Source organism: Mustela erminea, chromosome 16 (assembly GCF_009829155.1).
Source record: "Mustela erminea isolate mMusErm1 chromosome 16, mMusErm1.Pri, whole genome shotgun sequence".
NCBI lineage: Eukaryota > Metazoa > Chordata > Mammalia > Carnivora > Mustelidae > Mustela > Mustela erminea.
Window position 1 is genome coordinate 56,922,661 of NC_045629.1, and position 26,338 is coordinate 56,948,998.

The 26,338-nt window shown below is 39.1% G+C and overlaps 1 protein-coding gene across 1 annotated transcript; it reads right to left on the bottom strand.

Annotated features, from left to right (window-relative positions):
• Window positions 1-13,070: 13,070 nt before the first annotated feature.
• KCNV1 (potassium voltage-gated channel modifier subfamily V member 1) lies at window positions 13,071-22,544 on the bottom strand. Its single transcript, XM_032316736.1, has 4 exons — window positions 22,117-22,544; window positions 20,430-21,714; window positions 18,947-19,476; window positions 13,071-15,724 (listed from the first exon to the last, which is right to left on the bottom strand). Exons 2-4 carry the CDS (start codon window positions 20,924-20,926, stop codon window positions 15,213-15,215), a joined length of 1,539 nt encoding a protein of 512 aa, XP_032172627.1. The 5' UTR covers window positions 20,927-21,714; window positions 22,117-22,544; the 3' UTR covers window positions 13,071-15,212.
• Between the last annotated feature and the right edge of the window lie 3,794 nt (window positions 22,545-26,338).

Genomic DNA, 26,338 nt, shown 5'->3' on the forward strand with positions numbered 1-26,338 from the left:
AATAATTAAAATGTAATTCAGAAGGAAATCTTATATAACCCCCATATTTCATTGAAATTGTAACTTTCCCACCTCTGCATTTTAAAGGACTGCATTATTAAACGTTATTCATATCTTGATCACCTTAAGTATCAAGTGAATTATTTAGAGAAGTAACCTGAGATGTTCAGTGATTCATGTATTTCCCCTTTGTATGACTTCATTTCTTTTTTCTATGGAATGGAAATAACATATCTTTTGGTGCAAGACACTTATAGACAGAAACAAATTGATATATGTTTCAAATCACCTCATTAAAAAAATGTCCTTTTTTAGAGTAGTTTGTGATTTGCAGAAAAATTGAGAATGTAGTATAAAGGGTTCTGACATGCAACCTCACCAAGTTTCTCTTATAATCAACATCTTGCATTAGTATGGCACATGGTTATTACTGATGAACCAATATAAACGCCATGTTGTTAACCAGAGTTCGTAGCTTATTCACATGTCCTCAGTTTTTGCCAGTTATCTTTCTTCATTCCAGGATTTCATTCAGGATACCACATTATATTTAGTCATTATGCCTCTTTTGGCTTTGCTTTGCTGTGAGGATTTCCCATACTTTTCCTTGTTTGTGATGTCCTTGAACATTTCTGAGGTTTGGTCAGGAATATTGCAGAGTGCCCTTCTCTTGGAATTTGTCTGATAGTTTCCTCATGATTGGACGAGGGTTATGGGTTTGAGGGAGGAAGATCATAGAAGTAAAGTTTCATTTTCCTCATATATCCAGGGTATGTACCATCAACATGATTTATGGTTGTTGGTGTTGACCTTGATGACATGAAAGTGTGTTTGTCAAGTTTGGTCATTGTAAATCTTTTGTTTCCCCCATCCATGCTGTAATCTTTCCAAGAAAGTTTCTATGCACACCCAACACTTACTGAGTGTGGAGTTACACCCCTTGTTCTTTAGGACAGAATAGCTACATGCATTATTTGGAATTTTTCTTCATGGAAGATTTGTCTCTTCTCCCTTATTTATTGATTTATTTCATCCTTTATTTTATATCAGTATGAGCCCATAAATGTTTATTTTATACTATGGGTTATAGTATAGCATTACATGATTTACTTTGTTGCTCAGATTAGTCTGACTTTGGTCACTGGAAGCTATTATAGTTGACTTCTGTGCCCTTTTGACATAGACCCAAAACACGTGTTTGGTAATTTTTTTTTTCTCCATTTTTTCACTGTCTGGCATTATAAAGTGCTCTGGGTTCATCTTGTGTATTTCCTGCCTCAGGCCTAGAATCAATGGTTTTTCTAACAACCTCTGGTTGTTTTTATTTGAGAATGACATTAGAAACGGCAAGTGCTAGAGCTGGAGTTCTTGTTTCTTCTGGAACAAGAAGAAACTGTTCTAGAAGAAACTAGAGAAATAACCTGAGACTTTCAGTGAATCATGTCCCCTTTGTATGACTTAATTTCTTTTTTCTATGGAACAGAAATAACATATTTTAAAAAAAAATTTTATTTTTTAAAAATATTTTTTAAAGATTTTATTTATTTATTTGAGAGAAAGAGAATGAGAGAGAGAGAGAGCCTGAGAAGTGGGAGGGTCAGAGGGAGAAGCAGACTCCCTGCCGAACAGGGAGCACGATGTGGGACTGGATCCTGGGACTCCAGGATCATGACCTGAGCCGAAGGTAGTCGCTTAACCAACTGAGGCACCCAGGTGTCCCAAAAATAACATATTTTGATGCAAGACATTGTTAAAGACAGAAACAAATTGATATACGTTTCAAATCACTTCATTTTTTAAAAATGTCCTTTTTTAGAGTAGTTTGTGATTTGCAGAAAAAGCAAAACAAGGCTGCTGGAGCCTTGTTTCTTCTAGCCCCATTATACAATTGTATAAGTATTACTATATCTTAACCATTTTTACATTCAACTAAACATGGGTTCATACTGATATTTCCATCTCATCAGTACCATATGGGTCATTAAAGCCCTCGCTCCTCACTTACCTGTGAAGTTCCACCCCAACAATGAGCAACTTGGCTTCTACCATCTGCCATCTGTTTACTTAATTTTTGTGGGTCAATATAGGTGTATAGCAGCATTAAAATTGTGAATGCCTAAAATTGAGACTCCCCTATAGGGAAGAGCTTTGTCCACTAGATTACAGCTCTCATGTGCAGTTCCTTTTGCCTTTAGTTGCATAGAACCCATTCATTTCCAAAATTACTTATGTCAGCACATTTTCTCCCATCTTCTTCAGTGAATGTTTTGGGTATTGATATATACTTATTCCCTTGTCAAAGTCTGCATTCCTTCCTGAATCCCCTGATCTCCTAAATTATTATTTTTAAAAATTTTGTGGATGTTAGAATTTTTTTTTGTGTGCTGTAAATTTTTATGGGTTTTGACAAATGCATACTGTCATGTATCTTTAATTACAATGTCATATACAGAACGATTTCATGGCACTAAAAATCTCCATGTGCTTTACCTGCTCATACCTCCTCCTTGACCATCAGCTCTAGGAAATCACTGATCTTTTTACTGTCTCTGTAATTTTGTGTTTTCCAGAATATCATATAATTGGAATCATACTGTAGATAGCCTTTTTACTTTGCAATATGCATTTCAGGTTCCTCCTTTACCTTTCCATGACTCCATAACTAGTATTTTTTAAATTTTCGAATAATATTCCATTCTTTGAATGTACCACAGTTTGTTCACTTTCTGAAGGATATGTTACTTTCTTCCATTTTCTGGTGATTATGAACAAAGCTGCTGTAAGTATTTGCGGGCAGGCTCTAATGTGAACATCAGTTTTCAGATTAGTTGGGTGAATACCAAAGAATGTGAATAGTTTTTTTTAGTTAAGAAACTGCAAGTTAGGGGTGCCTGGCTGGTTCAGTCAGAAGAGCATGTGATTCTTGACTATGGGGTCATGAGTTTGAGCCCCATTTTGGGTGTAGAGATTACTTAAATAAATAAAACTTAAAAAAAAAAAACCCTGCAAAATATCTTCCAAAGCAGTTGTTTCATTTTTGCATTCCCACCAGCAAATAAGAGGAGTTCTTGCTGCTATGCATCCTTGCCAACATTTGGTATTGTCAGGTTTTATATATGTGGTGGTATCACATTGTTTTAATTGAAATTCCCTACTGACAGATAATGTTAAACATTTTTTCATGTATAAGTGTGATGGTTCATTTTATGTGTCAGTTTAGGTAGGCCATAATATGCAGATATTTCTTCAAATACTATTCTAGATGTGTCTGTGAAGTTTTCTTTTTTTTGAATAAGATTAACATTTAAATCAGTACATTTTGAGTAAAACAGATTGTCCTCCATAATGTGAATGGACTTCATCCAAACAGTTGAAGGCCTTAAGAATAAGACTGACCTCCCCCAAGAAAAAAGGAATTCTATCAGCAGAAAGCTTTCCAACTGAAATTGTGGCTCTACACTGGGCCTCTGGTCAGATGGCTTACCACACCCTGTGGATTTTGAACTTGTCAATCTCCACAGTGGTGTGAGTCAATGACTTAAAAGCTTTCTCTTTCTGCACACACACGTACACACACACACACACAAACACACACACATGCTCCATTGGTTCTATTTCTTTGGAGAACTCTAATACAATAACTAACTGTCCTAGTGTTCAACATGAAAATAATTGAATGATTTATTGGTAAATCAGGTAAATCTGAGTAACAGTGACACTTGAGATCCTCATTGTAGTACAGTTTTTTTCAGGGCTAATAGCTCTTGTGTTTTCTGTTTCTCAGTCTTAAGTAGCTCCCATTCATGCTCAGTTTAGCTTCACCTCAAATGTAGATTAGGAAAAATGATAGCAACATTATAGTATGTGGGGCTAGGAACATAGGTAGGCTATGCCTAATTATATTTCCAGACTTTTATCATAGTTCCAGAGAAAGAATATCTTTGCTGGTTTACAATTTATGGGAGTTGTAGTTTTCTTTAGTAACTGCAGAAGTAATTACTATGAGATTCAGGAGCATATTTTTTAAGGAGAAATGTTTTCTTTGTGACATTACCTTATGCTTCCCCTTACTATAATACTGAAAAACACCCAATTCTATTTGGCTCTAATGCAGAAGGGTGATTTAAAGTGAGGTAAACCCAGGGGTGCCTCTTGGATCCTTCCCTTATGGTGCAGCCTTGGATAAATTTCTGTGCATCTGGGTACTTGGGTTTCTTCTCTTGTTTACATGATGCGATGGTTAATTTTATGTGTCAACTTGATGAGGCCATGGGTAATGCAGATATTTGGTCAAATGTTACTGAATGTGTCTGTGAGAGTGTTTCTGGATAAGATTAACATCTGAATTAGTAGCCTAAGTAAAGGTTGTCCCCCCTAATGTCCCCCTCGCCGGACCTCATCTCATCAGTTCAAGTCCTGAATAGAACAAAAAGGTGGAGTAAGAGGGAACTCTCTTGCCTGATTGTCTTTTAACTGGGACATTGGTTTTATTCTGCCTTTGGACTCAAACTGAAACACTGGCTCTTCTTGGGTCTCGAGCCTGCTAGCATTCAGACTGGAACCACACCATTGGCTCTCCTGGGGCTCTACTGCAGGTCATATTGGATCAAAGTTCATATTATGCATATATATGTGTGTTTATACATACACACATATATATCATATTGAATATATATATACACACAAACAAATATACATATATACGTGTAAATAGATACATACGCACTTGTCAGAGATATATATATATACATACCCACATGCACACACACGCACACACACATATCTTATTGACTCTATTTCTCTGGAAAACCTTGACCAATACTTTCTTTGTTTTCAAATACTAAAGACACTGTAGTAAGAAATACATTCCCCTGACATATGTGTACACACATACATCTAAGATAAAGTTTGCCTTTTCTACAAAACTATTTTCATATCAAGCATCATTTTATTAATGTATGTTAGAGCATAAGAAAGATTATGAAACCAACTTTCTACAAATTAGAAAATATTTAATTTAACATGATAAGTGTATCTGGCTGTGCATAATACACAAAGATAAAGTTATGCACACTGTTTATGCCTGGTTGAGTTTTTTCCTTCCATTCCTCCATCTTCGTCAAGGATGAAAATTCTAGGCCAATTAAGTTGTGAATAATAACAATTTCCTCTCTCTGGTTCACAATATAAAGAATGAATTAATCTTGATCCAAACTTATGATAAATAAAATATCTGACAATTACCTTTCAATGTAAATGAAGAACCAAGTTGTAATAATTGTTATGAAGAACAGTAATGAGTGCATTGTAATAATTTACTCCTCTTAGATGTGAAATTTAATTAATTATTTATGCAGTGTTTTGAATAGCAAATGGATTTTTCTTCTAAAAGTTGTTCTATTTTCTTCAATCAAGTAATGATTAAAAGTTTGAGACTGAGAAATAAGATGTAAATATACTTCCAATTTTATTTCATTTATTTCCTTCAGTTTAAATGCCCTCTTCAATGTGATACAACATATTTTGGGAACATGTGGAAGATAGGGTGATGACTTTGAGTCCTGTTTGCCATACTAATAATACTTTTGGAAGCCTTCACATATGTTGACAGTATTGTTAATTTATCCCCCAAAAGTGTAGCCCATAAAGAATGCTTAAAATGCCAGTTAAATATACCACTTTTATTACCAAAATACCACATAGAAAATAACTGCCAACTGCACTTGCTTTACATTTAGAAAAATATGAAATTCACTTTTGAGCTCCCAATCTGTCAAGACTTGTGAGATGTCTGAGATTTTGCCCTTTTCGTGGTAAAATACATGAGACTCCTGGGACAGAGATGAAGAACTTATTATTCATGGCGAATGATGTAGCATGAGATTAATATTTCTCTTGCTTCCTAAATCCCATGTGGGTGACATGGAAGTGGCTGTGGTAAAGGCTGCACACAAAGTCAATGTGTGTCACAGTTGAGGAACTCAATTTAAGAAAACCCTAATCTTTGGAAGGCTTCAAGTAAATATGTCCAAACTCTCGCTCAAAGAAAGACGTTATCTTTATTATCCTGGACATCACACAGATGTCCCTTGTGTCAAAGGAGATACTTTCTTCAACACTCCAACATTTCTTGCTATATAGACATCTTTGAGAAGATATTTTGGAGCAAAGCTATCAGTGTTTCTGTTTGCAAGATATGTAGAAATGCAAGAGACACATGGCAAATCATCTCCCAACACAGTCTCTACTAAACTTTTCCTGGGACAACAAATATATTTCAGGATGATATAATAAGTTTAATTAATTTTTGACAAAAATATTAGATATCATGATATCACTAAGATGTATAGTTTTGAATTTTTCAGCTGGTATAACATTTAAAAAATCACACATTTTATTTCCATACATACTCTAGGAATAATTTTTGGGGAAGTCATGTGAGCTCTTAATTTTCTTTTTTGTCCCAAATTATGAACTAAATAAAGTAAAAATGCCTTTCAGATTAGCAGTGATAGGAATGAGGGAATTATATAGATAAATTAATTCTTTTCTTTGAAAATATTGCAGGGACATATTGACAAGTCAATTTGTTATATTTTCCAATATTTTTTCACTTTCAAAGTTTTAAATCTATCATTTGCTGGGACATCATTAAAATTAATATATTGAAATCTGTTATTTTTCTTGAGATTTGTACATGTAATAAAATTATTTTCTAAATTTGTCATCAATTATTTTTAAAGCATAAAGTTCAAATGAAATATGGGTTTGTTGAGGTACAGAGGTAATTTGTTTCAAACATTGTCACTACTTAGTCTTTAAGTTCCAGCATTAGATCTTAAACATTTCTTATAATTTCTTATAATTTTCACATTATCACTTTTTAACATGATAAAGTAATCTTTTTAAGATAATTTGTTTTAATTTAATTGAGATATTACTGTCACCATCAACTAAGAGACTGTCATACTACCAATAACCTTTCAAAAAATACACAGAAAGTTCATAACAAAAACCTCTTTGGAATATATGATTTTACCACCAGCAGGGAAAAATTGCTTCTCCTTGTTCACAAACCACTGTAAATTATGGTAATACAAAATTAAATTGTAAAATCTTAATATGCCAGTTATAATAACAGACAAAATCAGACACCACAAAATCAAGAAATAAAATTAAGTCCTCACTTTCTAGCCCACGCGTGGGTGTTTCCAGTGGGTGCGTTCTGCCAGTGTCCCTTCCCCACTGTAACAATCTGGTGCGGTGCTTTTTGGAGATGTGTCTAGTTCTTCCTCGGGACTCAAGAGATGTGCTTTAATATATTCTCTACTGTGTTGTTTTATATTCCTTCCCTTCCCATTCTGCTCTCTTCCCTTCTATCTGCATTCCATTCTAGTCCAACCCCTTCATTAAAAAAATAGTGGTCCCAACTCCATTCATTTCATCATCCATTCACTGTTTTTGATCTGCGGTTAAAAAAAATAACACATTCTGTATGATAAAACAGTAAACTTTGTTCCTAAATCTAAGAGTCATGTAACTACTTCTAATAGAGATGTGGTCTTGGTATTAAAATTATAACACAGAGAAATATGACACAAGTAACAAAAATGGCTATAATATTTGTTTTAAGAAAATTACTTTTATCTGACCTCAAGATGTGTGTTTTCTTTCATAACACATTCTTTGATCCACAAATCTACCAGTCTTTGAAATTTGAAAGAGGGAAGACAAAGACTATTATATTGTTCTTGCCAATTCTGATTGGGATTGGACAAATTCTATCACAATACTTTTTTGTTTCTAGATAATAAGTTTTCCTGTTCATGTAAGTATCCTGTTCATGTAGTACCTCCCTCTGCATATATGCAATGTCCTTAAAAAGATGTCATAGGGATTAAACGAAAAACTCTTGTTCTGGAATGCCTGAGTGGCTCAGCCCGTTAAGTGTCTGCCTTTGGCTCAGGTCAAGATCTCAAAGTCCTGGAATAGAGCCCCACTTTGGGCTCCCTGTTCAGTGGGGAGCCTGCTTCTTTCTCTCCCTTTACTGTCCCCCCTCCCTTCATGCTTTCTGACTCTGCGCTCTCTCACTCAAATAAATAAATAAAATCTTAAAAAAAAAAAAAAGAACAACTCTTGTTCTGTGCTCTGAAAAACAGTTCTAGAAAATAATTGTTGGAAATGGATGAGAAAGATCATTTTGCTCCTTGACCTATCAAGTATATTTGCTAAAATTTCTCTGAAGATTTATTTATAAGATAATAAGATGAATGCCAAGTGGCAAGATAGGAGCTCTGTGTCCATGCATTGAGGATATGGAATCAAACAAATTGGTTCGTTTCAGTTAGCACATTTTATTAGTCTGGGTGAAAAATGTATAGGCTATATAACTAAAAAGAGAGAGTAGAAGAGAACTAATAATCTATCAAACAACCAGTGATAATACATTTATGAAAATTAATGTAATACAATATATATAATATAATAATAGAATATTAAATATTCTTTCTTTAAAGTTAAAAAAGAAATCCCACCATTTTGCCTTGTGGTTTTTACAGAGAGTAGTTATTTTCTTTTCTCTAAATTCTTAAAGATAATTAGCTCATGTAAGGAAAGAAGCTATAAGTACAGCTAAAGGTAGAAGAATGGTTTTATTTTTATATTTTCATTCATTTATTCTTTCTTTTCCTGATGACTTGTGGTCAAGGTGGTATTACTGTATATGAAGTGCTTTTGCTTGTTTGTTTTTTGTTTTCTTTTTTAACTTTGGGAGTAAGGCTTGTTGAAATGAATTTCCTACAAAGTATAGTTTCCATGGCAACTGTAACTGTCTTTTATTTTCACGTGTACCATTTAGAATTAGTTGACAATAATAATTATAGACTACTTTAAGATAAAACATTGGCTGTACAGCAAAGACATGTATAAAGACATGGTTTCAGGAAAATTGTCCTGGTTTGCAGAAACTGAAATTACTTTTGAAGGAGGATTGGGTTTTCTTACTTAGATAGATGATTGAAATTCTATCTACATACCCATTGTGAAGTATCGAGGTGATTATTGTTACATGTCCAAATACACCCATAATTTCAAAATCTCACTTATTACCCTAAATTTTTATTTCTCTCTCTCCCTCTGTCTTTCTGTGTGTGTGTGTGTGTGTGTGTGTGTGTGTGTATGTGTGTGTGCGTGCACATGCACCAAACTTGTCAAAACTTCTTTTGTTCAATTATTATTTCTTTGGAAATAACTTGTGTACTGAACAATAGAATAATGTAGAAAAACCATATATCACCATTATTTTCTCTTAATTAACCCCTTAAACTATAGACCTTCTACAGAAGGCATAGTAAGTGGCATATAATTAGAAGAAATGTCATTCAACTTAGAACGTGAAAAGGAAATCCAAAAGTTAACCCATTTTCCCTGTTACTTCACATTTAGTTGCTTCATGTTGTTGAAAGCGAAATGTGTTTATCTACATCAATGGTTTTGCATAAGTATTTGCATAAGTTAATATATAAACATGAAAGTATGATACTATTAAAATAGTATCATACTGAGTGTGATGGTCAGAAAAGAATAAAACAGGATTTAAATAATTTTGAATATTTCCCCTTAAATATCACTTTATTAGTACTATTTCTTTGTTCAAGAATAAAAGTAAGTAGCACAGCAATAAAAATTCTGTGCAGCATAACGAGCTATAGTGCACGTCCATACACATAATGATAAAACATTTTGTCGGATATAAAATATTCCTCTGAGGTAGAGAAAAGCACAAGCAGATGAGATTTCTCTTTATAACTCTTAGGATGCGAGGGTCCAGTGGGGTAAATAATGTGCTGTGATGGGGTGCTGTGGATAGTGGAGGAGGTGGAGGATGCCGACTAGCTGCTATTCTGAGACCAGCTGCAGCAGTGAAGGCTCTGGTCACCCACCAACTCCTTTTTCTAAAATTTCCCTCAGAAGAAGAGTTGCATGGGATTCATGGAGGGGCTGCTTCTGAACATGCATGGAGAAGTCGACCTGGGCAGTTGCAGGGCTTGACCTTGGTTGCCATAAAAACCCATGGCTCAGGTCTCCTGAATGGAACATGGTTGACTGACAGCCTGAGCTGTTGCCTTCTGACTGTGGGGCCCTTTCTAAAAGAGATGGGCTACTTTTGCTCACGACTTTCCATGGTTGGTTCACATTTTCTCAGAACTGGGCTATTATCAGAGACTTTTTTTTTTTTTTTTTTTTTTTTTTTTAACCCAACCACCTCACTACCTCCTCTTCACAGGTGTCAGATTTGCATCATGGTCTGAAAGTTCTTTCCAACTTCTCTAGACTCCTGTCTATCCTTCACAGGCCTTCCCCCACCCCTGAGTAAATGTCTTAGATGTCATCAGTATTACACAACGCAGAGTACTAACCACTATACGATCACGGCCATGTCATCAGTATTACAATAATCACCCGTTTTGGCATCTGCTTCTCAGAACACTTGAATTAACACAGAGTTTGGAGAAAATATAAATAATTTGGAGAAAAATAAATAAGAAAATATAAATAATCAGGAGATATGTATTGAACATTCAGGTGTAGATATTGAACAGGCAGTAACGTACACAAATCTGAAGATGCAGGAATTGAGACGAGAGGGTTAGTCCGGAGGTAGAAATTTGGGAGTTGACTATCAGTGATATTTAAGCCATGAAACAAGAAAAGCAATGTAAATAGAGAGGAGAAGAGGTCTGGGGATTAAGTGCTGATGGAACACCTCAACCAGAAAAGGTGAGTGAGCAAGAGGTTGGCGGAAATCAAGAGAATGCAACAGAGAGGAAGTCAAGTGAAGAAGGTTCTTCAAGGAAGTCGATACTCTTGTAAAATGCTGCTGATGGATCAAGCAACATGAATTCTCAGAATGAATGATTGAATTTAGCAATGCTGGGGAATTGCTGACCATGAGAACAGTTTTAGAATATGTAGAGGAGGGAGGCTGATTTGAGTGGATCTTCAAGAAAGAATGAGGAAAAATTAGTGGATATAGAAATGGAGCGTCAAAGTTCTGTAAAGGAGTTTGGCCATAAAAGAGATCTGGGAGAGGATTGTTTCTTAGAGGGTGACATAGATTCTAGGAGTTATTAAAAATTCATTTGCTTGCTTTTGTTTTTGTTTTTAAGATGGGAAAAATTAATTATGCTTATATGTTGATAGAAATGATCCCGTAGCAAGGGGGAAAATTGATGGTGTAGTAGGAAGAGGGGCTAGGCTCTCTGAAGCCATGTCCTAAAGCTGCAGAGGAGGGAGAAGATGGACAGTTCAATCCACATGATAGGAGGAAAGGCAGAATGAACAGGCACAGGTGGAGGTAGGTGGATAAATGTGGGTGTCGGCCCTTGTGGAAAATTCGATTCTATTTTCTGAGTGAAAGTGCAATGAAAAGGAGGTGTTGGAGGTCTATATTTATCTAGAGAGTGAATACATTCAGGAATTGCAGTGTGATTGCTTAGCAGCATTAAGGACCCATTTGGGGTTGTAGGCAAGAATGTAAAAATGAAAGCAGTCTGCATACGTTGGTTTTTTTTCTGTCCTCGTGATCAGCTCTGTGGGGGAGGCCCACGGAGGCACGAGATCGGATCTAATTAGGGTTTGAGTCTTACTGATTCCACACCAGGAAGAGCGCGGCAAGGGGAGTTGAGGGGATAAGCAAGGGAGAGATTCTAACAGAAGGCAAGTGAGGACGTTTCCCAGTAACCCTAAAGACATGCCGCATAAACAATTGCCAGTGGGGTTTATGAGTAACACCCTCCTATGGGGCATTTTATTTCATGTATTAGCAAAGAGGTTTGGGAGTGGTGGCGCTTTGTGAAGGAAAATCACCAAGGGAAGCCCTAAAACACGTCATTTGTAACCGGTATCTTGGACCTGAACTGAAGGACTGATAAGACACAGATATTAATGGTTAATATTTCAAAAGAGCAGGTTTTTCATGTTAACAAAATGTTTCAGTGGAAATGTTCGTCAAAGCATTAATCTTACCCAATGATAATCTGTTGCTCCGATAACTTGGGCCAGCAGGTATATTTTCTGCAAAAGCTTAGTCAAAGATTTTAATCAGAGTAAGAAGTCCACATTGAAACACAGCACTGATATTTCTACCTCAGTTTACTTCTGTATGCACCTAATACATTATATTTAACACTAATTTGCATTAAAATGATAGATGCAATAATTCCTTGTATATAAAAGAACAGAACCTAGTAACACGTGCTCATCTTGCCACACTTCTGCTAGAGACACCATAGTGACTCCTTAAAATTGCTCTTTTAGATATTCAGGCATTACCTCTGTGCACACAAATGTTTTTAATTAGTGTTCTCTAAAAAGCTTAAAGAAAGCCAATAATTCCATTATTTATATTTCCAAATTAAATACATTGTTTTGTAGCAATAATTCCTACATTTGTGAAAAAATATTAAATGTTTTTCAAATGACAGGATATAAAATTAACAGTTATTTCATGTTATTTAAATTAAATTTAGCTTGCTTATATGTACACTGCTGAATAAGTATGCTGATACTTTCTCTAACAGCGAAGTTGACTAAGCAATGGTATTTAAAATTTTCTTTTGAAATGTCCACATCTTGACAAAATATATACTGCTAACATATCACATTTACGAAGTACGTGTTAAGAATCTTTGATGGTAGAAAAATGTACCTCTATGGAATACATACAGTTTTTTCATTTTTCTAGCTATTAATTATTCTACAGATATTTTTCTTGTCTAATAATGGCTGTAAAGCATGGCAATAGCTGTTCCTTATAAGCACCATTCCACCTCCGAGAATAAGCTGAAATTTTTCTTAAGGCAACTTCTCTATCCACAAGAAATTGGCTTGCCTGGCTACGAAATGAATCCCTACCCACAGGCTGTGTGGGAATAATGAAATCTATAATATGACTTTCAGGAGTATCTTTTTTGGGGTCCAGCAGATTGGGGTTCATTCTGGACTCTGTCACCAGTATGTGGAGTGTGTGAATTTAGGCAGGTTATTTTACCTTCTTATATCTCAGTCTTACCATCTGTGTTCGCCTCAAACCCTCAGATAGAATATTAAATATAAGAGAATAGGACTTAGTCTGGTTTAAGAATCTCCAGTGCCCAGCCCACAGATGGGTCCTAAATAAATATTTGTTGAATGAATAAATATAATAAACTAATACTTATACCAGCATAATAATAATTGTTTAATAGGGATATTTTGGGATTAATAACATCATACACAATGAATATAGAACACAAACCTGGATCAGAGCAACTATTCTTAATGGGGAGAGTTCCAGAGAAGCCACAGAAAGTTTGGCTTCTATACCTAACTTCTGTTTCATCTTTAGACTATGGATGGAATTTATACTAGAATTAGTGGCCCTATGCTATACTCCAGCACCTGTGAATTGTGTAAGAGGGAAAATATTTATTTTATTACCATTCATATCTCTTAAATCTTTCATAATATTTGGGAGAAGTGGAAATAAGCCAAGTGGATTAAAATGTTTTAGCATACAATCTGAAACTCATGACATCACTGAAAATGTTTTCAGCGCTTAAGCATGCATACCAGAAAACCGGAGGTAGTATATATGATATTTTATTGATTTAAGATGCATATTTAAAATTTTTACATATCCAAAATCTGGATGCATTTTATAATCGACGGCCTCTTATAATGGAATGGCTTCTCTCCCCTTTCCTCCCTCCCTTCCCCTTCTTTCCTTCCCCCTCCCTTTCTTCCTTCTTTCCTTCCCTCTTTCCTCCCTTCCCTGTTTTTTTGTGGTTCATAATACAATAGGCTGTTTTAAATAGACTTGGTGAACTATGGTATAGCCATATATTAAAGCAGTATTTCTCAATGTGTATTTCTTAGCACCATCTAACCCTGGCAAAGAGCCTCCAAGGCATTTTTTTCCTCTAATTTTCCACCTCACGAGATTTTAACACCATAGTTATACTCTATATAATCTATTCGTGTACTGCATGTATATATCTGTTTTAGGAATAAAGGGACTGATATTTTTGCCCCCAAGAACCAATTTCATCCCCTTGGAGGCACTATTAAACACACTGAAAATGCAGGTATTAGTTTTTAAAATCTCCTCCACTAGACTATTGGGAATCATAAACTAATTCTTAGGTGTAGAACTTTGGGTTTTAATCATACAACAGAATGTCCATGAATTCTATCATTATCACGGGTGCAGTCTGAACATTTGCTGTATGCCCCAGCACTCAGAGAGCTATGATATTTTTTGTTAAAAAATAAAACATCTTCCAGTTCAACCGATGGTATCAGTCAACATATCATTCTCATTTTATGAAATAAGACTATGTAATAATTTCAGTATCTATATTTAGGATGTTCACTACTTCACATTTTTATATTTGTGATTTTAAAGACAATTTGAACACCACATCAATAAAGAGATTTTTGAAGACCCTCTGATTTCCCAGGGATGCGGAAGACGCCTGCCGTAGGCTACAGAAATGCAATCAGTGGGGAGGATGAGAAGGCACAGTTCTCGAAGTCTCTATAAAGCCTCTTCTGCTGTTGGCTAAGCAATTTGGGGGTTCCCACCTCAGATGGTAACAATGGGAATCAGAACTTAGTCCCTCTGTGACCAGGGGTTTGCACCAGAGAGAAGACAGGGTCACCATCTATGGCCGTCAAATGGGGATTTTTGCTTGCAAAGAGAATTGTTGTATTTAACAGCTTTAACTGATGGAGAAAGGACTGATTTATTTACTTGGAGAAGGTCTTTAAATAGCCAAGTCATTCAGGATGTTCCTAAATATTCACTTATTTTTGCTCTGGGCTATGCAGCTTAACTCCCATTCTCTTAAATTAGTGATGCAAAGAACTTCTAAAATCAGTGATACGTAAGCTTTAAACTTTGTGGTTTGTATTGCACTCTTATTTTCTAGTTGACGATTCAAACATTTGGCCTCCTTGTATTGGGTTGTGTTAAATGACTAGTGGTGAGACTCAGTGTGCACTTGGTTTGGGGGACCTGAACTATTCTAGCAGACCAAGCAATGCATCAGTAAAAACTAACACGGGTGATACTCAAAAGAGACTCTTCAACAGTACACAGACATCCATATCAAGACTTTATCAGTTGGGTTTAGTTGTACACAAGCTTTTGTACATAAATGGAAAGTAATTCAAAACCAGAAATCATCGCCCCCACTGCTCCTAGTACTTGCCCTTTCTCTGCCTTTTAACCGAAGCATCTCCATGATGCTCCGGGCATAGACATCCCTCAAGTTAACGCTGATATAGGAATCGGTGGCTATATTCTTGGTGAGTTTCTTCAGAGCTTCCCGCTGTCTGACGGCTGCTTCCTTCAGCTTTAAGGTGAAGTAGCAAGCGGAGAAGCGGTCGTTAATAATGGCGATAGGCAAGGCCAAGACAAGGATTCCTGATAATATACACATGAAGGCCACGATTTTGCCCGTGGTGGTGTCTGGTCTAATGTCCCCGTAGCCCACGGTGGTCATGGATGTTGTAGCCCACCACCATGCACAAGGGACACTTGTGAAGGTTGTGTCAGGAATGCTTTGCTCAGCAAAATATTCCACAGTTGAAAATATAGAAATTCCCACAGACAGAAATAGGAGCAGTAGGCCGACTTCTTCGTAACACTGGGTGATTGTCATCCCGAGGGAGCGTAATCCTGGAATAGAACAACTGTCGTCAGTCACTGGCACCCCTTCCTCCCCTCGCCACATTCCATTTCCCTTTCTTCCCCTCTCCTGCCCGGCTCTCTGCCCACAAACATGCATTTCACATCTAACATGTCTCCAGCATTGGGCAGTGTTCTGGGGATACCAAGATGATACATCATCATCTTTTCCTTCAGGGAGCTCATAGTCTCGTTGGTGGGGCCCGATTGCAAAGGATAGAAAGAAGTCTAGTTAGGTTCATTCATCTACTTATACATTTACTAAACACCTACTATGGAAACACCCACAAAAGGTGACAGATGAGGTTACAAGGCAGGCAGGGGATGATGGCAGGAATGACATTTTAGTCCACTGCCGCGTGGCACGTGGAGGGCTCACTTGGCCAGGCCTGCTTTTCTGTGCATCACTTTGGCACACAGTTTAATGCTGTCTCCTTACATTTTATGTGTCTGCTTTATTCACCCTCCTAACGAAGCTGAACATAATCAGGGCATTGCTGTCTGAAAGCCAGAAGCAGTAAAGAGTGTCCACCAGGAGAAGGAAGTGAACCAGCAGGAACAAGTTAGGCTTCAGTGACCGCACTGAGATGAGACCAGTTCACCGTCCACAGGGCATCTTAAAGGCTTATCATGACGGATTCCTGAACTCCTGTGACATGTACTCAAATTCGCACCCATAGTACCAAAGCTATAGGGAAACATTTCCCTGGAGTACATAGGATTTCTGCTTTTCTGTAAGGAGATAGACCTGAATACAGATTATTCTTTCACTGCGAAAAGGTACGGGGGACTGAAGCCACTAGGAAATTCACTCACTATGAGGCACTGCTGCATTCCCTACTCCTATGTGATACCCAAGAGAGTCCAATCCCATCTCCAGAGAAACTCAGCCCTAAGGAGAGTCAGATGAGCCCATCATGGGACTAGAGGTTGAAAATGGCATCTCCCCCGGCATCAGATTTCACAAACACTGCTAAAAATTTTGAAGTCATATCAGCCTGAAGGTCAGGCTGTCTCTGAAGGTCAGAGTAATACCTTTTAGAATCATTTTAATCTTTATTCACTAGCGAGTATTTGAAATTGCATTAAAATCCCATTTGTGCTCTCATAATTTTTAAATTTTGTTCTTAAAACTTTAAGATATTCTTAAATTATTTACCAGCTACTTTTAAAGATTAAGGAACATTAATTTTGACATTTAACTTCAAAAGACTGTTTTTTTTTTTTAGAATATCTTTTAGGAAACTGGCCTTGATGTGTCTACATTGAATTGCATTTCTGAAATATATTGACAGCATGAGAAAAAGCAGTGTTTAGTAGACTGTTTTCATTTCAAGATGAAATGTTCTAAATAATTTTGTAAAGAAACACAAAGTGGTTGGAATTTCTGTATGCTACATCTATTAATTCAGATAATACTCAAAAAACAATATGAGATTGATGCAATTATTATGCCATTTTCCTGATGAGGAGACTGAGACAGAGAGAAGTGGCATGTCTAGTACAAAGCTACACAGCCAGGATTTACACTTTAGCTCTCTGGCCCACCATTGTCCTCCTGTTATTCTAGAATACTTCTCAACTTGTATTTATAGTTAATACATAGGGAAATATGTCATCAATTGCCAAATGTGATGCACAACATAAAATTGTCAAATATTTATGTAAGCGTTCATATCCTTTCAATAAATTAAGGCTTTATTAATACTTTGTACTGCTTTGGAACTAAAAAAAAAAAAACTTTGAAGAGGTGACATGGTGTAAATTACTATTATTTTCTTTTTCTTTTCTTTTGGGAAAAAATGTAGTCTTCACTGGGTGTTTTTAAATCGAATCTTGTAAGGAGTTTATAAATACTAGGAGAAAGCATCCTATTATGTGTGTCAGAAAACAAAGAGTGGTACTTCTAAAAGTTGTTGGAAACCCCATTATCAAATCCCTGCTCTGTGAGACTAGCTAGGAAAATACACTACCAAAATTATGTTAGGAGAAGTCCTAATTACCTCAGACATGTGGGGAAAAAACATATTTGAAGTTAAGTTCTCCCTATATGAAGAGGGAGAGACAATGACCCTCAACCTCGTTTAGGTGACCAGTCAGGCATATATTTAGGGAAATAAGGTGGTAATGGGACTTTCTAGCTAAATTACTTGTATTTTGTGTATTGCGTTAATATGTACTGTCTTAACACGGTATCCTCCTACTCCTGCGTTTTCTAAAGTGGAGTCCACCAAAATCCCTTGTGAGCCTGTTAAAATGTATGCGCCTCAACCCACCCCCAAATATTAAAATCTGTCTCATCACAGATTGGGGCTCAGAATTTGCTTGTTAACAAGCTTTTCAAAGGGTTCTTATTTTCATTAAAATCTAACATAAGGAAACTCCAGAACATCCAACAGCTACAGGACCAGCCACTGAGAATTCTTGCCCTCAGGAACTCAAGAATCATCCTTAATGGATTTGTGTGACCACCCCAGACCTTGACTCTAACTTTCATGCACAACTGAGTGTTGTGTGGGGATTTCTCTAGAAAGAGCGTTCATTAGATTTTCATTAGATTTTAAGGAATTCCTGTTACCATCTCTCTCATGCATCCAGGTTTACGGACAAGAAAATTCTCAGATACTAACTAAAGCATTAAAGCAGTTAATCAGTGTCTTCAGCTTTCTTCCAAAGCAAATATATCCATCGTCTCTTCAAAAAGTATGGGATGGCCACCAGTGCCTGGTCATCGCACTTTCCGCATGGCTGAAGAAAGCCCTACAAGGCTGACTTTATTTTTTGCCCAGGAACGTGTGGGGTAAGCCCTTCCTTGGACACAGAAGAGAAACTGGCTTATGTCCCTATATATCATGAATAATTTATGCATCTCTTTATATGCTGTTCATGCATATTTTATCTAGAACCTTCTACAGGCAGAGTATCTTTAATTTTTGTACAACTTCTGAGCATTGGGTAAAAAAATCGAGGTTAACAAGCAGTCAAACTGTTTTTCACTTGTCTTATGAAGAGAAGGAGTGGGAGAGATATCTTCTCCTCTATAAAACTTCAGGATTTTGCTTCCCAACACCTTTTTGGAGATCCTGGCTGGGTAAAGGGTGGGAGTTGGTAATTCAGAGTATCAATTCACAGTCACTTCTCTTGGACTGTGTAGTCAAGCACTAATGATTACAAACAATGGCAAATTAAAAAGCATCACTGAAATTTGAATACCTGTGGAATGTCTGCCCAGCTTTAGCATGCGTAGAGCCCTGAGCAGCCTCAACACCTGCACAATGCGTCCCACATTTTCCAGCTCCTGTGTCGTCTGGCTCCCACTCAGGCTCTCTACCAGAAGCGTGATGTAGAAGGGCAGGATGGCTAGGAGGTCTATGATGTTCGGCACCTTTCTCAGGAAGCGGCACCTGTCCCGCACGCACAGGAAGCGGAGGACAAACTCCCCGGTGAACCAGCTAATACACACGTACTCCAGGATTTCCAGCAGCTGCAGGTCCAGCCAGCTTAATTCAGCTGACATCAGGGCCATGTTGACGATGGACACCACCACAAAGATGATGGAGATGACCCCAAAGATTCGAGCAGCTGTGGAAGATCCAGGTTTCTCCAGGATGTTCCAGAGCTTCTGCCGGACAGTGGGACAAGGTCCTTGGGAGAAGTCCTGTTCACTCTCATGTTGACTTTCCTGGTCTTCTGTGTCCTTCTTAAAGTCTAACGTTTCACTCAGCTCCTTTCTTCTGAAGTATCTTTTAGAGAAAACAACTTGGTGATTAATCTAACTTTTCAAAAATATAGATGTCAAAAGAAAATTAAACTTAGCAGTGAGGTCATGCTTTTTATGTTAGTAAAATGCAGGAAATGTCCATTCATATTTTACCCAGGCTGTCTCCTTCCCACAGTACTCAAAATTTGTTTAGGATTATTATTTTTAAAATGACCCTTTCTTGGTGGAGGTTTATACAAAAAGATTTATATACAACAAATCTACTTTAATGCAAGAACGTAAGTTTGCCATATGGAACTTTTGTGTGTGTGTAATGGAAACTTACATTACAACTTAGTTCATGAAGAACCAGCACTAATAGCAAGATAACAGCAAAGTCATCATCAAAGTCCCACAAACATTCCCAGTCAAGGAACCAATTTTTTATCTCCTGTAATTAAAGCAGTTCTCTTTCCAAGTTTAAAGTTAGTGTTCTTCAAAAACAAATGATGTATTATACGTTGGCTAACCGAACATTAAAAAATGTCAAAAAAGAATAAAGAAATAAAAAGAAAATAAAGTTAGTGTTCTAGATCTGATAAATGATAAAGCTCCCTAGTGTTCTAGCTCTGATAAATGATAAATGATAAGTGATAGAGACCTCCATCTCTATACGTGCATCTTTTGGATTACAGCTTTTCTGACTCATTTATTCTATCATCAAATATTTATTTCAGGCCTGGCCTCCTTTACCTTCAAATCGAATCGGCACACGTTCATTCAAAAAAGGAAGAGGTTCCAAAAGTTCCAGTCCAAAGGTGGCTCTGACGCTTTTCAAACATCATCGCCACCCGACCTTAAACAGCTCAGAAATGGCCTCAGGTACTCTGAGGCCTGGATCCTGCGAGGCTCGTGGGAAGCTCCTATCTTACCTCTGCTGCCCTCTGCCCCGCTGCGCCCGCCTCCCGGCCCAGCCACCGCGCGCCTCTCGGGTACCTGTCCCTGCAGCAGGAGTCGATGCTGAGCTCGTCGATGCCCCAGTACTGGATCTCCTGAAGGAAGGAGAGCGCGCACAGCTGCTCCATGACGTGCAGGCGGCCGGTGCGGTAGTAGTGCAAGACGTAGCGGAATGCTTGCGAGCTGCGGTCGAAGAAGTACTCGTTGTCCACGGGGTTGGCATCATCGCAGAACTCCAGGGGGCTGGGCACGGCGGTCAGGGCCCCGGGGCGGCGGCACGAGGCCACCACCACCGCCAGCTTGCCAAGGCGCGTGTGCGGGAAGCAGGACAGCGCCTGCTGCGAGAGCACGAAGCGGCTGCCGCCCACGTTGACCGTGAAGCAGTCCCCCAGCGCCAGGGGCTCCCCTTCACCCTCGCTGCAGAAAACGCTGGAGTCCAGCGAGGTCAGGGAGCAGCTGTCCAGCGGCGAGTCCGGCGGCGCCCGCCCTCGGGGAGGCAGCTCCATCCCCGCCGCCGCTGTGTGAGGGCGCCACATAGTTGGGGGGCGCGCCGGAAGCCTCGGTCCGGCGAGGGTGGTGGCACGGCCCCTGGTGGCAGCCGGGATTTCCCTGACTCCCGAGGGGGGTGCCTCCCGCCCGCGCACCCTTCCACTCTCCACCCCCTGTGCTCGTTCCGCCTGTGGCCGCTAGGGCGCAGCGAGTGTGCGATCGCGGCGCTCGGGGGCCCGGGCGCCGGGGCTGAAGGGTCGCGCCGGAGGTGGGGGGAAGCTCAGACGTGGTCTAGGCGGGGACAGTCCCGGGGCACCCTGCCGGGCGCCGAACCCCTTCCCGGACTCACGCCCCCCGCCCCCGCCCCCACCCCCCGCCCCGACCCCTACTAAGTTTATGCCGGAGATTCCCTGCCCAGGAGGTGTACGGATTCAATGCTTCGCTACCGAGGGATGGAGCGGGCGGGGAGGGAGAGGTAGGGGATCTGGGGGGCGGGGGGGAGAGACAGGATGACTCTGGGGGGAACGAACCGCGGCCAGGGGCGGGGGTGGTGGTAAGACTCACTCCAGCCCAGGAGACCAAGAGGAAAAGTTCAGAAAGCAGGGGAAGTGGTAGCCGGGTCTGAGTTCTCTCCAACTTGAGGCTCTGTATTCCTCCGTCGTCTTTTCCTGCGGCGGCTTCAGAGGCCTCCCCGGGAGCGGTCGCTGGGGGCGTGAGCACGTGGCGGAGGGTGCCCAGGGCGAGGGGGCCACATCATCTGCTCCCATTCATTCTCATTCAGGTCTGATTGTCACTCACGCTCTATTTCCTCCTCCCTCCCTCTGGTTTCGACCTCCTGGTTGAGGAATAAGGATAATTGGTTTTGACTGTTAACTGAAGTCCCAGTGAGTGACTAAGGACTAGGGATCACCGTTTGCCGCCGCGTATCGAGGCACTTTGCGCCCTTGGGTTTAGCCATTTCTGCCGGCCCAAGTTTCCCAGAAAGCAGGCGTTCTGGGCTTGTTCTCCGGCCCAGAGCGGAGCTCTCCTTTTAGAAGGGAAGGCAAAAAGACAAGGAATAGAACAAGGCGTGGGCTGGGGCAGGAGTTTAAATAGTAACGCCGACACGGTAAAGGGAGCAGCCGAGCGCGGTGCCCAGGTGAGCCTAGAGGTGTGCCCACCGGGCCCCTTGGAGTCGCGCCCCGTCCAACCTGTTGGACACGGGTTGGGGGGTGGGGAGGAGGGCAGGGTGACTCACCTTCCGCTCCCCGCACATCTGCGCGGCGCTCGGAGGTCGCGGCTGGTTAGGTGGCCTTGCTTCGATCTCCTGGTGTGCACGTGAGGTCTGACTCGACAGGTCCGGGAAGCCTGTCTTCCAGGCTGAGCTCGGCGCCGGCGCTGCGCTCGTTGCTCAGACTCGCCTCATCTCCACCGCCTCCGGCTCCGGCCCCTCGGCCGCCCCCGCCCGCACTCGCGAGCAGTTCGCGGTTTCCAGCACCAGCTGTGGGGAATGCTGCGAGCCGAGGGAGGTGAGACCGGAGGAGGAAGAGAAGCACTCAGTGACTCTGAATATTATATTCATCCTGAAGACACCTCAAGGATTGCTGTTTGGATTCCCGTTTGCCTGAGCTGTGTGTTCACACACGCTCAAGAACATAAATTTTCCATAAGTCTGCGAAACTCAGGATTAGGGTAGTTAGAGTAACTGCTTTGTGTGGCATGGTTCAGGGTTTTCTCAATATTTCCAGCAAGCATCTGGGAATCTTGCATTTTTCGAAAAGTCTTTGCGAGAAAGTGTGAAGCACACATCTTTTTCTTTTTGCAAGTAGTTTTAGAGACCATATATAAAGAGATGAGCAGGGAGCTTAGTACAGTGGGAAAAACTTTCATAAACTGACTCGAAACCGGGCTGTTTGGTTCTGGCTTGGCCTGATGGCTGTGGGACCTCCAGCTGTGATTTACTTCATGGGCCTCAGTGCCTTCCTTAGCAAAATTTCATGTTTCAAAAAAAAAAAAACAACTTGGGGCTGATTTTATGTCAGGAAATTTTGTAGGCCTTTTACTCATTCACCGCCTTATTTAATCATAATAACAATACTAAGAGGTAGCAGCATACCCATTCTACAGAAGAAGGATATTGAGGCAAAACAGAGAAATTAAGTGATTTACTTAGGGTCGTACAGCCCAAATTCAAACCAGGACTACTTATCAAAGGCTGTAGTCATAAACAATGCTTGGGACATCTCCTTTGTGTGTGACTTTCAAATAAATCAAAGCGTGTTTGCTTTTATTTACTTTTTAATCTATCTTTGCAAATTTCTAAAGGAGGGCAGGAGTTTAAGGATGTATTTTTCCTGATCTCTCAACAAATGTTTACTGAGCATCCCCCATGTACCAGACACTGTTCCAGGTGCTTCAGATGGATCCACGAAGAAGAACAGACAAGATCCCTGTCCTTATGGAAATGAAGTTTTTTCCCTGTGAGAATGAAGAGCAACTTCAGCAAAAATTAAAAAAAAAAAAAAAAAAAAGAACAAACAAAAACAACAACAACTGTGTAGTGTTTATAGGTTATGCTTCTTTTGGAAGGTTAACTTTTGCTTCTTTAATAGAAAATAGGGAGGAGTTAAAATTACCCTGGTAAATACTTCGTCATTACATTTCGGTTCTTTATTAATTTATTTAGGGTAGCCAAGCTTCTCTTACACAGGAAGAAAAACCCCCAGCATCTCTGTTGTCAATTATTGGCCCTTGAAAAGGGCAAAAGTCCACAGTTCCGTTAAGCCTTTTTCATACCTTCGTGTAAATAACTTGCGTCAAATGATTAACATTAAAGGTCTACCCTAGACCTTACAGATGGTGGTGAAGAAGGAGGGACACTTTTGGAGGAGAATGACAGCTTTCAATGAGAAGGGAGATCTTGGACAGGTAAGGAGGTTAGTTAACAAATGGTTAGTTAACAACTTGGATTAACAACTCCAGTAATTTGGAGGTGAGTTAACAAATGGTGCCTGAGTCTTGCAGGTCTCCTCCACTGCCACCAGGACCCTAGACTTAAGTTGTGGTTTGTGGTATCCTGTAGAAGGAATTGTAACAATAACCATCTTCTAAGTGGAAAGCCCAAGCTAAGCATCTGAATTCTTACAATGATCCCATGAAATAATGTCTTGCTTGCTTAGTTACAGATCTCAGCTTGGAGGCTCACAGGCACTAAGGAAGTTTTCCAGTTTCATAGTGAATATGTGAAGGACTATATGAAGGGATCAAAACTGGGATCTTTTCGACTCCAGATTTCATCTCACCCGCTAAAAGCTTAAAATTTTCATTTGGGCTTCAATGGGGATTGAAACAATTTCCACAAAATAAAATAATCATAACTAGAGACATGATGACTCGTTAACTGGGAATATATAAGCACAAATGACCCATTTTAAAAGATAGAGTCTCTTGGGTAATGAAAATGTCTGCCTGGGCACCTGGGTGGCTCAGTGGGTTAAGCCTCTGCCTTCAGCTCAGGTCATGATCTCAGGGTCCTGGGATCAAGCCCTGCATCAGGCTCTCTGCTCAGCGGGGAGCCTCCTTCCTCCTCTCTCTCAGTCTGCCTCTCTGCCTACTTGTGATCTCTGTCAGATAAATAAGTAAAATCTTAAAAAAAAAAAAAAGGAAATGTCTGCCATCTTTTCTGTCCTGCTCCCTTTAATCTATTGTCTCGTCTCCATTGATTACCCAGGTTTGAATTAGAGATCCCAATAAAAAGGAAATGATAAAAGCAGAAATAAATCCATTCAAAGGATATTCTTCCTGGTCCCTGGTCTTGACCTGAGGTATACCCTAAAATATGTCAAGAAGTGAAAGGAGAATTGCTGATAAGTACTTGGGGGTGGTGAGGTCTTGCTTTTGATTTCATTCTTACAAAGCATGGGAGGAATGTGATTGTCACGTAGGAGGCAGTACAGTACTGAGATGTGAAAACTCAACATTTGAATGGCTTTGGGTGTATTCTTTCTAGTCTTCAGTTGTTATGAGGTGATTTTCCATTAGCAATCTTGTTAGAAAATGCTTTCCTAGTGTTTGGCTTTATTTATCAAGTCTTCCAAACATTGATTTGAATATTAAATCTCCAGGTACAACTAGTGTTTTTAATTCTTCCAATTTTTGTGAAGTTCTCCAAATTTTTTAAAGAACAACATGCGTTCCTAACAGTTATTTTAAAAGACTTTTGAATTAAAAGAAAAAAAACCCAGCATACTTTAAATGTCTGATTATTGATAACAATAGGGGCCCCTGGCTGACTCAGTTGGAAGAGCATGTGGCTCTTGATCTCAGGATGGTGAGTTCAAGCCCCATGTTGGGGGTAGAGATTACCAAAAAAAAAAAAAAAAAAAAAAAAAAAAAAAAGAATTGATTATTGCTAACAATTAAGAAAATAAAAGTTAAAAGTCATTTGAAGCATATTAGGAATTCTTATTAAAATCAAGAACATTCATCTAAGTTTTTGAAAAAATAATGAGAATATATTCACATTAATATTGCATTTGTTTTTCTGGTATGTACTTAAATAATATATTATGGTGCTCTTTAAAATCATTAAGTTTCATCTTTGATAAGAATGTTTCAAAATGATTATACGTATATGATCATGAGTCATTGAAAAAATGTTTAGAAAAATGAGCATTCATTATTAATTTATATCCAAAATACTACAACTTTACATTTATTTTTGATAATTAAATAGGTAGGGGGGATAAAACAAGTAAATACTTTTGATAAAAGCTTTATAGATTTAAACTTGAGTAAACTCTACCTTTTCATTTTCAATTGCTTTGGTGTAGACTCATAACCTTACACTAAAGTCCCATTAACTTTTATCACTCATTAACAATGCAGACCATATTTTATATGAGGTGTGGGTGCTTATCTTTGGGTACTTAATTTCCCAGGGAATGACCACCAGATGAGCTCATTGTAATGTTTAAAAATGCCTTTGTGTATGGACAAAATGACATTGTCCTCTTCATTGGATTGGGTTATGTTTAAAGGTAAAGGAAAATCTGACAAATTCTATCTATTCATCTTCCATGAGTCTTCTAGGTGCTTGGAATAAATCCTCCCAACTGTATAACAGCCCACTCCAATGCAGAATTTAGCTTAATGTGGGCTTGTTCTGGATTCCTTCCAAAAGGAGGCAATTATCTTTGGAAGTACCCAAGAACTCATTTTTATAGCCTAGTCTGCTGCAGAGATCACCAAATGGGTTGATGATGGTGATGATGAGGATAATAATATGATAATAATAGCTGCTACATTTACTTAGTCAATTTCTGCTCTTTTATTAGCTGTGTGACAGTAACAAGTTTCTTAAGCCCTCTGTATCTCCTTCTCATCTGTAAAATAGGGGTAAAAAGAGAACTTACCTTACACTATTGTTTTAAAATTAAATGAGATAATCTATGGACATGTTTAGTGCAGTGCCATTATTT